The 15,092-nt window shown below is 38.5% G+C and overlaps 1 protein-coding gene across 1 annotated transcript in view; it reads right to left on the bottom strand.

The window, feature by feature from the left end:
• pik3r1 (phosphoinositide-3-kinase, regulatory subunit 1 (alpha)) overlaps positions 1-12,569 on the bottom strand; it is a 36,657-nt gene extending 24,088 nt beyond the window's left edge. The window contains exons 1-2 of the mRNA XM_041810241.1: positions 12,335-12,569; positions 9,271-9,899 (exon numbers count right to left, since the gene is read on the bottom strand). Coding sequence (XP_041666175.1) covers positions 9,271-9,610 — 340 coding nt within the window. The 5' untranslated portion in view covers positions 9,611-9,899; positions 12,335-12,569. The remainder of the gene's footprint in view (positions 1-9,270; positions 9,900-12,334) is intronic.
• Positions 12,570-15,092: the final 2,523 nt, after the last annotated feature.

Raw genomic sequence — 15,092 nt, 5'->3', positions numbered from 1 at the left:
GCTCGGACTCCACTAAAGAAGATTTGCCAATTCAGACTCTGGTCTCTGCACACAATCAAGTAATGAAACAGTTATGCACGCTTTCATGCACACAAGTCTGACTGCATTCATAAACTAATGCAGCTTGGAAGGAAAAAGAATCTAATTACAGTGTTGATTTTATTGAGCCCTGAAATTACATTGCTCCCTTTTTTTTTTCTCCGTCACATCACGGGGGTAGCGAGATATTTTTAAAATTGGACATAATTACAGCAGCTGAGGGTATGTCACTATTTTTTCACCACTTTACTTCGGAAGCACTCACTCAAAAGAGCTTAGTGTAAGGCCGCTGTTTTAACCCTGATTATAAGGTGGTGTAATTCTATATTTAGATGTATTAAATGACGTTTTCCTTTCTGGAACAGTTTTTAGTTATTACTTATGGGTGGAAAACTGAACTTTGACTGTTGCATTTAAAGTCAAAATGGCATTTATCATTTGACTCTAAAGCCTCTGAAGAGTGAGAATTGGTTCTATTTGTTAACCTCATACAATGGTTAAGTAAATATCTTTGTTTTTTCAACTGTATGTCAAACAAAACTAGCAATTTAAAGATAACTATCGAGTTACTGGAATAGTACTACTAACGTTTATCGTACAAATGCATAACAAATAATCCTAAATTGCAGCCACAGTCATGGGTGAAAGCCAATTTTGAAACATTAGAGAGGTGTGATAGTATGCTTTGCCTTGTGATTAAAAGCTCTTGATTTTAATCACAAAATATACATGGTGAATAATGGCAGAGGTTCAATTTTGTGATGTATTTGAACTCATTCAATTTCAGCTTCAACATAACATCCAGTAAGACAGCATTACATAAATACTGTTAAAGCAAACATCAAGGCTACAGGCCTGTAAACGAGTGCAATATATTGCATACTGGACCGCGACCCTTGCATCATGATATGCTTTGATCTATGGCCCAAGCCCCTGTTAAGAAGGCACATTCAATCTTCTATTTTGCTTAAATGTATAAAGCAGGGCGCTGGTTAGCTCAGTTGGTAGAGGAGACGCCAGTACGCAGAGGCTACAGTACTTTATACACATTTACAGTCTCTCTTCAGCTGCTCTGTTAAAGAAAGGAATTTTGTTGGAAAGACATAGTATTTACAACATCTACACAATACAATAGTAAAATGAAATAACATCACAACGGGCATTTTAGAACTTATTCTGTATCCCATTTTACATTGGAAACTATAGCATGGAAAAAATAGATTTAAATCTAGCTTGAGTCAGCCATTTTTCACCTTCTCTCCTCTGATTTTAGCTAAAATTAAAATAATTAAAACTTAACATAATTCTGAAAAAAGAGAAAATGTACAGTTTTGAGTAGGGCTGTCCAAATACCAGCATTTAAAACTTTGACTCCACGCTAGTTAAACTCAAAAGCTTAAATGCCTCCTAAACTAAATAGCCCTTAGTATCCCTAATTCAGATTTTTATTTTATTTTGATCACGTAAAAATGCAAGACAAAAACTGATCCACTTCCACAGATACACTAATAAAGTTTTGGTACTAACACAATACAATAAAGAGAATCCAAGTTTGAATCGAAGTAGTTGAGTCCAATTAAAGGCCAGGTAAGACTCCTCCAATTCAACCAGATTTTAGCCAGATTGCCTCATTGTAGCCTGTCATCTAAGCTGGAACCAAATATAAATGTTGAGAATGACAAACACTCTTGTAGTTTGACATAATTAAAGATTTGCCCGGGAAATCCTCTGACCATGATTTGGCAAAACTGCTATGTCAATTTTTTCTTCCATCCTGGTCTACTTTGACATCCTGGCCTGATGTCAAAGACATGCATTCTGACTATAAAGTTCCCAATATCAAATCTTTTTCTTCCAGGGGATTGCTTAACAATGGGCTGATGTTTTTGACAGACGTACTTCCACTTCTTTCTGGAGGATTCCCAGTCCATATCGTGCTCTTCTTATCTCACAGGGACGAGTCCCCAGTGATTCCCTTTTGTTGTTTTAGTCTTTTTAGGACAAGACTATTACCATGACTAACTCCTTCACCCACCTCCCAAACCACCAAAAACTTGCACACAGTCCCGAAGACAGTTGTGACAACAGCATACAATGACTGGCTTGATGTGGTGTTGCTAGTCAGTCAGCCAAGACAGGACAAGTTTTTTGTCGGATGTCTGACATGACACCACTGCAAAAGACAACACAAATTATGTAGTCTGAAAGTCAGTATTTACTAATCTGTTAATCTGAATAACCCACTGCTGCTTTCTTTAACCTAACTCTTAAACTTTTTTCCCTTAAAATTTAACATTTTTTGATACAATCACTAAAACAATGTAAATTACATCAATATAAAAAAAACTTGATCAAATAGAATAAAGAATGGTCCCAACCTTAGCTCCAACACTAAGCAATTAAACACTAAAGTCAAATAAGTCCAAAATTAAGCCCACACCAGCAGCACCAACACTGATAACACCGTTGGTGTGGAACAGCAATCGCCGGGGTCCCATTCAGCGTGCTACCATTTATTGTCCCGTTGCATTGTGCACCAAGCTACTGCAATCAGCACTTAGCACAATACTGATTCATCACAAAGCTACAAATCAGTCTACCCATGCAGTCTGTGCAAACACCCCTCCACCAAAGAAGCGCCAACGCATTCCTGTCCTCAGATGCCTCTAGGCCCACACAGGAGCCCTATCAAACACTGCAAAAAAAAAAGGATGAGAAACTTCTGCTGGCATCATTATGTGACTTGACTTTGATGGATGAAGTGATCTGTGGCTGTCCTTTCTCCAACAAAAATGTGAAATACATTCCACTGTGACACCAAAAGTTACTGCATGTCCAATAGAAGACAGGAGGGAATTCTTAGCAGAGAAATCGACTGACAGAGAGGGTGTTCAATACAGCAGATGTCAGCGTGAGTGCTAAAGAGGCCCAGAGAAGGAGAGCTACATTATCTCAATCTCCAGCTATGTGGAGTACTCTCCCAGCAACTGTCTCCTTTGTACAGCCTGCTCTCCTCTTTCCAGTAGCCCCTTTCAAAATGTTTCAGTTGCACGTAAGAAGGGAACATCTTTAACCCAGATGTTCCATATTGTAAGTCTACGCCACAAGTTTATAACAGGCCATTAAAATGTATAAAATTCACATGGAAAAAGTCTGTTAATATAATCTGCTTTTGAAATTGACCATAATCATTCTTAAACAATTATATTAAAAAAAACGTTAAAATGATCAACTTCTGTGTTGTGTAAAGCAAGCATGCACTGCAAAGTTGATAAAATGAGAACTGCCAACATAATAAGCCTGGAACGTGAAAGAGGAGATGCCCGACAGCATCAAATATTTCCTTAAAACAAGACTGAGCATGCAGGCTGATCCTTGTGAGAGCATGCAGTGTAACAACCCGTTTTTATCATAAACATTTCAAGGAATTCTCAGACTGGCTGTTGGAAGATAAAGAGCAATTATACACACTGAGCCAGCCACGCACACATGACAGTTAACCATTTATAGCTACCACTTTGGTATCACACATGGTTGTTGGAGCTTCAAAATCTTTGAAAATAGGCTGCATTTTTAGTGACAGAATGATTCATTCAACCAATATTTGTTATTCCACACACAACCTGGACTACAGCTGTGTTTTGGCAAGAATCTGGGAATACACTGCGTCACAGTAAAGGGTTTGCAGAGCAAATACTACTGGCATACATAGAGCTCAACAATGATCACTAATTTTTAGTATCTCTGATTCCAGAAGCAAATTTCCCCATTCAAATCCTCCATTGACATTTCAAAAATCCTCATATCAACACTTAGAATCCTGAAACCAAGCAAACCATCTGTCTGGACACTTGTGACAGTAAAACAGTTGATTTAGTGCAAAAAAGGGATAGAAAAATAGGGCAACAGTACAAGACTGTGTGCATAATTTTTACTGGGAATGAAGGATTGCGCAATTTCCATTATGCATTGCCAATACAAGCTTTTCCAATGAGACCTCATAAAAGAATGACATTTTAGCCTTTTTTTCTTACTAGACAAAGACCTTTTTTCTATATTTTAAATAATGAATGTCATCAAACTTAATTTTAAAATGACTGAACTTCAGTGGCAGCTGCCAATATCTGAAGTTTGCATCATAAAAGCTGGCTCATCTAATCAGGGGTGTGGCTACAAGACTCTTGGATTGGATTTTGTGTAGTTCTTTTCACAATGATCGCAATCAAATCATTTTTTCTTAAATGGGGTTGATATTGTATGAAAATTTGTCTTTTATAGGAGCATGTACCATCATTTCACTCTAAGGTATCCCATGTTAAGTCTACCTTGGATGGTTTTGACATTTTGAATAATAATAAAATCCACTATGGAGAAAATGATTTCTGCTTCCCACTGGTACAATGTTGGGCTCTTTTGCACTACTGTTAGCAGGGCAATGCAATGTGATTTCTGCACCTAATATCAAGAGAACTGACAAAGAACATGCACTGTGGATTTATCTTGGGGGTAAACATGTGACTTTTTGCTTTTTGTTCAATAGATACAAAGAAATATGTATTGCCTTAATCAGCGTAGAGCTTTGAGATTTCCACATGAGATCATAAAAAATAAAGTCATGGTACGTAATCATTATGTTCCTACAGTCCTCGCCTTAACGGACAGTATTCAGCAGCTCAACATGCTGCAGGCCAGGGGAAACATCTATGGTGCGCCAAAGTGGAGCTTAAATTAAATGGTTTAATGACGTAAAATTACAGAGTGATATTTCTGAACATAGCAAAAAAAAAATCCTTGCTGTTGTTTACCTGGGTTTACTTTAAGTGAGGTACAAAAATTTTGGTCCATAATCCCCAGCCTTAAGAAGGACAAAACTGAACAGCACTTCTTGCAGTTGATTTACTTTTTATTGGCAAGTACTTCCAGCTTTACTACAAAAATATATTCAGTTATGCCAGAAAAAGTCATGTAGAACTTCTACTTTTGGAAAATGTATATTAGTCACAAGTACTAAAACTTTTGGTGTTAATATGATTTATGAAATGATTCCTTTCTGCAGTTCTGTAACTCTGTAAAAGTGCTGCAACTTGAAGTTTGAGCTGCTTCATTCTACAAGTTCCTTTCTGCTTGGCGGGCCCCAACACATGCATATTCTCTCAACTGAGAGGCCCAGAAAAGGAGCAACACTTTAATGTTTAAAAAAAAAAAGCTGAGAGCTGGAATGAGGCGGAACAGTTTCCCAGCCAAGCCCTCTTCTCTCTTTCTCTCTTACCCTCTCCACATCTGCTGCACTCATGTAAACCCCTGTGGCTCAGAGAGGAGAGGCCCCTTTCCAAACCTCCATTCCCCCTACCAGAGCTGACTGTAGGAACTATCAAAACATTAAAAAAAGAGGAGAAGGAGGAGGGGGAGGATGAAGAGAAGAAAAAAAGCTGAGGAGTAGGAGGAAGGGGAGTGGGATCCCTTGGTGGTGGGCAATAAATCACAAACACTCTGGGAGCAACAAGAGCCCGGCCTCCATTGCGGAGCCCCTCTTCAAAGCCCCCCTTGAGCATGCATGTCCCTCCAAAGGCCCCCCAAAGCACCCTGTGCCTGTTTCAGCCCCTCTACCAAGCCCCCGGCTTTGCTACGCTCCTGATCCTTTCGCACACTATCCCTCGCACCGACCCTTGAGCAATCACAGGGCCCCTCTCTCTCCCTTGCCCACAACCTCAGGGGCCCCTTTCCTCCCCCCTCTGCGTGTCTCTCACAGCCCAGCACACAGAGACTTTTCTTCTCCCGGTGCTACATTCACACTCGCTCCAGGCTCAGCACTGCCACTCAACCACAACACAGCCATTCAACACATGCCCCCTTCATACAGCTCCCCCGCTCACCCTGCAAACCACAGCAAAGAATTTCACAATCGCACCACAAAAGGCAGAAACTAGAAACCTGGCAACTACAGCTGCTCTTTAGGTGAGCAGAAACGCTTCAAGCGCACATTCAAGCAAAGCCGCAGCGTCTTTAAAAAGATGCAAGTTTTAATTGCAGTTAGGGATGTGGCCTGAGCGGTAACACTGATTCAGATTTCTGAGGGTAGTTCTTACACGCAACTGTCTGGAAAGTCACAAAACTTCAACAAAATAGCACATGTAAGTGACTACTAGGGACAAAACATGCTATATCCATCAAGTTTCAAACCACTTACTGAAAAATCCTGTAACTACAGTACAGCAGAGCTCTTTTTACAGCTTGTAGACGTCACATAAAACCCTTCAAAAAGACAGTTCCAAGTAGGGATATGCAGGATTAGCTGGCTAAACTATTAAAGTGGATCCCTCGGTAGTCTCTAGTCGCTAGTCTATTTCTAATCAATTCAGGACCACGATCCCTGTCAAATGCTTGGTCTAAACTGTAAAAGAGCCAACTGCCACTAGTAGCCACGGCAGCTCTAGTTATTTTGGTAACTGCTATGCAGAGATTTGCTTTACTGTGTCGATGTAAACAAGTGGAGGGAATGGATTGTCTTGGTAGCATGTCCTAGGAGTTTAACACAAATACAGTATTTGATCTAGGCTATGGATATTAACATGTTAACCTGAAAAGAGATTTAAAGGCAGGTGATGCTAGCACTGCTAACATTAGCCACAAATTTCCTGACAGATGCTGTAATCCAGTGTTTTATAAACAGTGCTCATTTTTGACTATTTTCTGAGTACTTTTGTAACTTCAGACCACCTGACTAAACAGGATTAAAAACTGAGTTGACCAGACTTGACATTAGTCATCTAGGAACATCCCTAGTTCCAAGTCTGGCTTGTTTGCTTCCCTACATGAAATATAAGAACTGATTGAGTTTTTTTTTTGCATAGCTTTGTATAAAAGTGGCACAACAGAGCTCCCTTTATAATTCAAAACTGCAAGAACTTGCTTTCAAAAGCTCAAATTCTTTAGTTCTCAAGCGGTACATTAAGGAAGAACTATATTGGATTTTTTCAGATATCCGATATGCCAAGATATATCATTTTATTTTAGCTAGTACCAGTATATAAATGTAGTTTATACAAAAGCTTCATTCTTAAAGTATACTTTGAAATTCATGAAATTAATTTAAACAAAGAAAAAGACTTCAACTGACGTAGGTCGGTTGATCCTGCCTAAAAATCCAAAAAAGCATTTGTATACATGGCCCAAATTTGCAGTCGATCCGTCTTAAACATCCGCAGAAATGTTCAAATCTGCTGATATGAATTATTAATATTTGGGGATGCAACAATACCACATTTTTCCAGACCAAGTACGAGTACAAGTACTTACATCTAGGAACTCACTGACACAGAATACAGATACGAGTACTAAATAAAACCACAACTTTTCTTAGAATTAGTTTGAAGTTTTTATACCTATATCAGAAAATCTTAATCTCTCATCTTAACAATTTATAAGTGCATAGCTTTCATTCTCCTCTAATTTTGCTATTTTTATTTATGTTTAAATATAACCAAACTGCAGGCATGGCTTCAACTTTAGCCACATATTAACATAGTAAAAGGCTAAAGTCATGCTTTAAAATCATACAAAGTACAGGATCTGCAGGTTTCATGAGTACAAGTACTTAGGATTGGTATCATTACCAGTGCATCCCTATTAATAACTGCTGATACTAATACTGCAACCCTACTGTATATCCATTAATGTGTAAGCTGGTAAGTCAAAATGAGAATGCAAGGTCGGAAGTATTTTCTGAAGTATCTCTCTCAGCTGGTCATAACCCTATCATGAACAGAAGAGCTACCAAAGCTGTTTTTCTCCAGGGTTTCAGGGGCCTAGCAATTTCCCTTAATCACCACGACATAGTGATCTAATCATCTTTCTCCACACTGATAAGTGAATAATATTCCCTTAAGATGTGGCTTTGTGGTGAGACCCAGATGATATCCTCTGGTACCATATGGCTGGCACAAGATGCTCTGGTGTACTATGGCCTGGCCATGGGCCAGCTCCATTGTCCTCTGGGAATCAGCTTGGCTCACATTCAGAGCAGCTGTACAGCACAGGAAAGATATATTTGTTGCAAAAGAGCACAAGAGTTTTGCAGAATCAGCATTTATCTGACGCCTTATTCAGCTGAATTTCAATATCTGAGCTGTTAAGAGTTTTTTTCCACAGATAAACACCAGTTTGAATTTTGCTTGTTTGGTTTAGACCTACGAAATCTTCAGTTTGATCTGAACCGAGATCACAGCAGTGAAACCACCCCCACACTTCAGTCTTTGCCAAATGGCCAAACCTTTGGTCTCTGTATCAAACCATGGTTTAGTTCACTTTGAGTGGGAGTTTCAGACTTTTGGACTGAATACAGGAGACAAAAGCAGGCTTTTGTATGAAGCTGAAAAAGTAAAATAATGCAACAGGAATGAGCCTGCAGCACTTAGGAGTCTCTAGGGAAAAGCTAAGAAATGATAGCAGTACAGTCTGAACAGCATGCTCATGGATGGTCCAAAAAACATCACGGACGCCATTGACATTAACCTCATACTGGTATTAGTGGCAGAAACCCATATGTGAGATACAAGATAAAAACAAAAATAAGAAAATACTTACATGAAACATGCATTTAAGCTCTATGTATGTTAATCTGATATTCTTTGTGTTTTGCATGTATGTGCAACAAGCCACACCCAAATGCAAAAAAACATTTTCACCACTAATTTTTTGCAAATTAATCTGAGTGTAGCTGGTAGCTTATTTAGCTTTAACTTTATCTGAGTATCATATTGTTTCAAAGTAGCTTTAAAGCATAGCCAATACACCCAGACCTTTATCCTATCTTTAAAATATAAGTGTGCATCACAAGAAAGCATAGCTTGTGTAGGTATGGCACTTTTCTGATTACTGCTATAAATTTAGACCTTTGCAATCTTTTAATTACAAATGCTCATTTACCTTAATGAAGAGACTGCTATCAATTACATAGCCTTACAACCAAGAACACTTAGTTTACTGACAGAAGCTATAAGATGTGCCTAAAAGCAGAAGTGGAGCCGATCTTGGGCCAGTTAGTTCAATGCAATATTGTTTTTTGTTCATGTCTTCATGGAGTGCAGGATGGAAATTGTGCTTGAATAAAGGTAAGTGGAGTGTTGTGCTGACATATGTTAAGCTTGGATTATTTGCAATGTCTGCAAACGAAGTTGATAAAGAATAAACACATTTTTCAAAATACAGTCATGTCCTTTTAGGTTTACTTACCTTGCTCTGAGTCTGAGTCCGCCTCTGTCTTGTAGGCCCCAGGAGGAGCTACAGGTAAGGGTCTGAGGGGCCTTGGCTTAGGTGTAGGAGGAGAGATCCATTTCTTTCCAACGTACTCAACATATGTCCCAGGGAAGTCCCCCTTTTCCTGAGTGGTTTCATTGAAGCCTGGCAGCCAGCCAATCTCACGAGGCCTCTGTTCAAGCCCATCAGTGTACCCAAGAGCCACCAGAGCTCCTTTACTTACTAAAAGTATATCCCCCACATGCAGATTAATGTCCTCCTCCCTCTCCTTCTTGTAGTCATAAAGCGCTCTGTACTGATATCCTTCAGCACTCATATTGATCACCTTGAGTCAATGTGTTCTTTAGAAGTTACACTGCAGCAAAGCTACTTTTCAGGTTTCTCTGATTATGTGCTTAGTCCAGGCTCACATTTGCCGTAGGTGTATTCTTCCAAGAAAGCTCAACTCCGACAGTTCTTTGAAGACAACAACATCTAGCTTGTCTTCATTCTTTCACAGGTCCTGTCTCTTTTGAATGATTTCCAGCTCTCTTGGTGTGCTACCTCGCAGTATGTACCCATCAATAAAAGGCCTGCAGCTGTGATCTTGAGAATGCAACCTGAACCTGCAAGGTGACAGAGGAGGCATTTTTCAATACATTGCATAAGACAGTAGCAGTAACTACAACAAGTAAAATACAGATGTGAAACCTTATTATGCAAATATGACAGGGGTGCACTGGTAACCTTTTTTCCCCAGAGTTCAAGTACTTAAATGTGGGTGCTCACCAGTGTAAGAACAATATGAATACTTAAAAACACTTTAGTTCTTAAAACCATGTTAAAAGTTTGTTTAATTACATTATATGTCTCTCAGCCCTCCTTTTGACAGTTTAGTAGTGCATAGTTTGCCAGTCACCCTACTTCAGCCATCCTCATTTTATAAAAAATAGCACCAAACTGCTGACATGATTCCAGCTTCCACTGCCTTCTCAAATAATGAGAGGGTATCATTATGCTGTAAAATGATACCAAGAACAGTATCACCTAGTTTTACCAGTATAAGTGAGATAACTTAGGCAAAGGTTGCACGATTTTGTTGGTATTAAAAAAAGTAAATTAAAGGTATCTGTAGATATCAAGATTTCTGCCAACATTTACAACTAATATTTTGCCAATAAAAAGCTATAAATATTTGCCAAAAGAACAAATAAGTTAGAGTAGTTTTAGGCGGGACCTACAGAACTTCATCAGCTGAAGTATTTTTTGTATTTATCCTTGTTCCTAACAATTCAAAACCTGTTTTAAGGGGCTGCAGATTGCCTAGTGGTTAGGTCACGTCTCATATGTGGGCAGCCTGGGTTCAAGTCCGTGGCTCCTTTCCCGCATGTGTCTCCCTCCATCTCTAATCCCTTTCTCCGACCCTTTCCATAGTCCCCCTCTTTCAATAAAGGCATAAAAAGCCCAAAAAACACATTTTTAAAAGCATCTTTTAAAGACTGAAGTTTGTTCATCCTCAAACTTTAAATTCTGTTTTTTAAGGACTGAAGTTTTAGGTCTGAACTAAATATCAGGGTTGATATCAGTATCAGCTACACTTATTTTTATAAATATTGGCATATCTGCAAAAACCCAACATTGTGCATCCCTACTATCGGCACCAATACTATTACAGTCATCGATGCATCACTATTGGAACCATAGTGCAGCCATTTATTCTTGAATTTCTAAAAAATACTTTGCAAACCTTTTTTCATCGTAACACAAGATAGACAAGATTCATTATTTATGCTATAATTCTTCATGAAACCTTAGACAGACTTAGATCTTTCTGGCTATGGCAAAGGCAAATTTGCATTCCTTAAATTTATTTCAGTATTTTATTCAGTAGCTAATTGGGATGTCAGGATACAGAGATGCAGCACTTTGTTGTGATACCAGCAAAATCAACATACCATAAAGCATTACAACAAAAAAAAGATATAAGTCCTAGACACTCAATGTTGGGTAATTCTTGTTTTCAGCTATGTAAAATTGAAGGCCAAATCCTACATATTAAACTAAATTTAAACACTGGCAATGCTTTTGCCATGATATATTGCCAGTGTTCTTGCAATTAAAACAGGGTGCAGAAGTTTGCCTGCAATTAAGATGGACTCATTATTCTGCTACGCAACCATCTTTTCAAATAAACTTAGGTTTAGTTTTAGTTTTGAAACTTTTTAACACCATGGGTCACTAAAATAATAGAAATTGTATTATGCTGTATCAAAAAGGTGTTTTAGTATCGTAATTGAGGACAGGCTTTGTAGTTAATGGCCCACATCACATTAGTATTTCATATCATTCTTCTCAATTCCAACGACGTGACAGCCATTAAAGTAATTTATTCACTAGTTCATACTCCTTTTCTCAGTGGTTAATTTTTGATGGTTTCTTGCACACTGCAGTGCTTCACAGCCAACATATGGTTGCTAACATTAGCATCATGCGTGACAGCTTTAATTCACTACGCCGCAGTTATATAACTAAATATCCACACGCCTGGTATGTTAATGACTGAAAAGCGTGTTGGAAGTATAATTAAGGCGTTGAATGTGGGTTTGTGTGACTTAGAAATATTTTTATGAAGTTTTCGACAGTCTAATGCAGCTAAACGTTACAGTGTCTGAAAAAATATCGCTAGAGCAGAGTGGTTTGCTAAGTTAGCTAAGCTAGCGTCTGCTTGCTAACATGGTCGACTGGGACCAATTAGCCATAAGTCTGCTTGGAGTAACAGCATTCAAAGTAAACTGGACCTATATCATGTCTTGTTTGATATGAAACCGGACAAACATTGAAATTAAAGAACAAGAAAAGTTGAATAAGGTGGTATTAACGGAAAAATGGGAAAAGTTGCAAGTTTACGAAGAGGTAGAAAGTAACTTTACAGCAAAGTAACATCAGGAAACGGTTTAAAACACAACCTAGCAAAAACCTTCTAAAACAGCCACTTTTAATATGGCATGGTTAGCATTTTCTAGCAGAGTTATCGTGCTTGAACAGCATTAAGGCTACATACCGAGTCCGCATGAATCCACAGGCAAATCCAACGACTCCTCTTCCTTCAACACTAATCGCTCTCACTTGATAAAACTTAAGACTTACGGGATACCGTCAACAAACTGCAACCCGGACAAGATCATTTACCTATAAGGTTAAAAACAACAATCCTCAGTTGGCGTTTAAATCCGTTTAACGAGCAGGACAAACTGTTACAACCCGCAGTCTGTCCACATAACGGCACGGCTTCCCCCGTCCTGAACAAATGCTCCCTTCAACGTCGCCTCTGCGGCCAGCGAGGGGCAAGACAAAGCTCGAGCGCTCATTGGCCCGCGTCTCCGTCAATCATTAACGTCTGACGATTTGACCAATCAGGTCCTCGCAGAAGGTGCATACTCCCCTTTTCCATGCACTGTAGCACGCAACATAAAACACCTATGGAAATTACATAACTTCTGCACGCAAACCTCCTGTTAACCAGGATCCTTTGGGTTTTTATTGCCAGCATGTGTTCTTATCCTTAGCAGGGATTATTTTCACAGCATTATCAGCCAAAGTAATCAGATATCACATTACACATCCTCTTTAGTGCCTCCTAACTGTATCCCACACAGTGTAAAGAGCAAAACTACTGATATCCATTTATTTATCCGTTACATTGTTCCGTATCAGAAACCAGGGGTGGGAAACTGGCGGCCCAAGGGCAACAAGAGGCCCTCTCCCAAATTTACATAAAATAAAGGCTGTTTAAATTCCTTCTTTTCTTTGTTTAAATAATCAAATTATGCTTTACAACATGCAACTGAGTTTAAAGTGTGCAAATGCTGATACAATACATTCTGAAAAAGAATCTACATTTTCATTTTCCAATCTTAATTGCAACTTATTGCAGGTGCTTATTTGAGAATATCCTACAACCAAGCCATCTGGCAGTAAGATTAAATTTAATGTAGCCTTCTTGGCAGCCATAAACTATTACCTTTTTTCTTTTTGGTCATACAGTTTGATATAATCGACCACAAAACATCAGCCACAGTACATTCTCCTCACACGTAGGAAAGCATAACCACGTTTTGGGTTGTTTATTCAGTAAATGTTTTCACTTTTGCTGCCTTTTCTTATAAATCATTACATGTTCTCATAGTCGAATGACAACAAATCTGACACAGTCACCATCTCAAGCACATGACTGTGAATGTGGGTGGCCTAATTATGGCAGGGAGAGAAGGCTGGCTTGCAGAAATCCCCTATCAAGTATAAACCCTACTGTCCCGGCTGTGCTAAAAGAGGCTGTAAGCAGCTTTGTACGACGGTAGGCCCCTCTGGAGTGTTCTGCAGTCACATAGCAGACATCTCTGGCCATCAGAAAAAGAGGAAGAAGAGTGAAGAAAATATGCAAGTTGGCTGTGTTGAAATCGACCGTTGCTATGAACTCAAACCCATTGCTTTGGTACATAAGGAAGCTCAAACCAAATTTACCTAATCTAATTTTTCCGATGATATCCACAAATGTTGTAATTTTCATTCACCACATTAGCCACACAGTAACTGCATACATCTCATATTTCTCTTCCTGTTTGCACTGACAGTAGAATTACTTTGTATTCCTCCTCTCCAAAGCCAGACCATACTGTGTCCAGCAGACAGACACTGCATATTAAAGTCTGGGTTTATATTTCCGCTGTAGATTATGGAAATTAATATCTGAACCACCAGACCATGTAATCCTTATTTCTGCCATCACCACACCTCACCCGATTAAATAGTCAATACCCTGGTGACCCATCTGCTGCTCTGATGTTACCCACAGTACATCTGTGCATACATAGAACATTTATTGGTCTGGATTCTGATATCTAATTGAAAGAAATAAACAAAAGAACACTTTGATAATAGATGGTTACTATTTCATATGGTAACAATAGGATACAATATGATACAAAACTATACAGGCTGATATAATACAATACAGTAGGATACGATATGATACCATACAATATGGCATGACACAGGTAAATACCTTTCAACACAACAAGATACAATACAGTGGGATACAATAAAGTAGGATAGACAATATGATACAATACCATACCCTACCATACAATATGGGCTGATACCATATAATACAATATAATACAACTGTCTAAACAATACAATATGATGTACAGGTTGTTCGCATTCAATACAATAGGACACAAGAGGATAAGATATGATGCATTACGTTAAGTAGCATATGTACGATATGACACGGTACGGTACGATACCATGTACCACTATATGGTATGGTATGGTATCACAGGATACATCAAGATATGATATGAAATAATAAAGGTTGATACCATTCAATACAATAGGATATGACACATTACCATATGACACCATACAATACCATATGATATGACATGACAGGTTGATACCACTCAGAGTAGACTCAATCTGATATGCTATGATGCAGGATGTAAGCATTAAATACAGTAGTATAGGATACAATACAATGGATACCATACAAAACAATATGATACAATACAATTGTTAGTGTTTAAAACAATAGGACATAATACAATATGATACAATATGATATAGAGAGATACAAGACAGTACTATACAACATGGTATGATAGGAAATGGTAGGGTATGTTAGGATACAGTATGACACTCAATTATCAGTATCTGCAGATATTAAAATTTACAGTAAGAAAACAATATGAAGTACAGGTTGTTAGCATTCAGTACAATAGGGCACAAGAAGATACGATATGATACCATTCAGTGCATTA

The sequence above is a fragment of the Cheilinus undulatus genome, linkage group 17 (assembly GCF_018320785.1).
Source record: "Cheilinus undulatus linkage group 17, ASM1832078v1, whole genome shotgun sequence".
Taxonomy (NCBI): domain Eukaryota; kingdom Metazoa; phylum Chordata; class Actinopteri; order Labriformes; family Labridae; genus Cheilinus; species Cheilinus undulatus.
The sequence above is the reverse complement of the archived record's forward strand: the minus strand, read 5'-3'. Positions and strand labels throughout refer to the sequence as shown.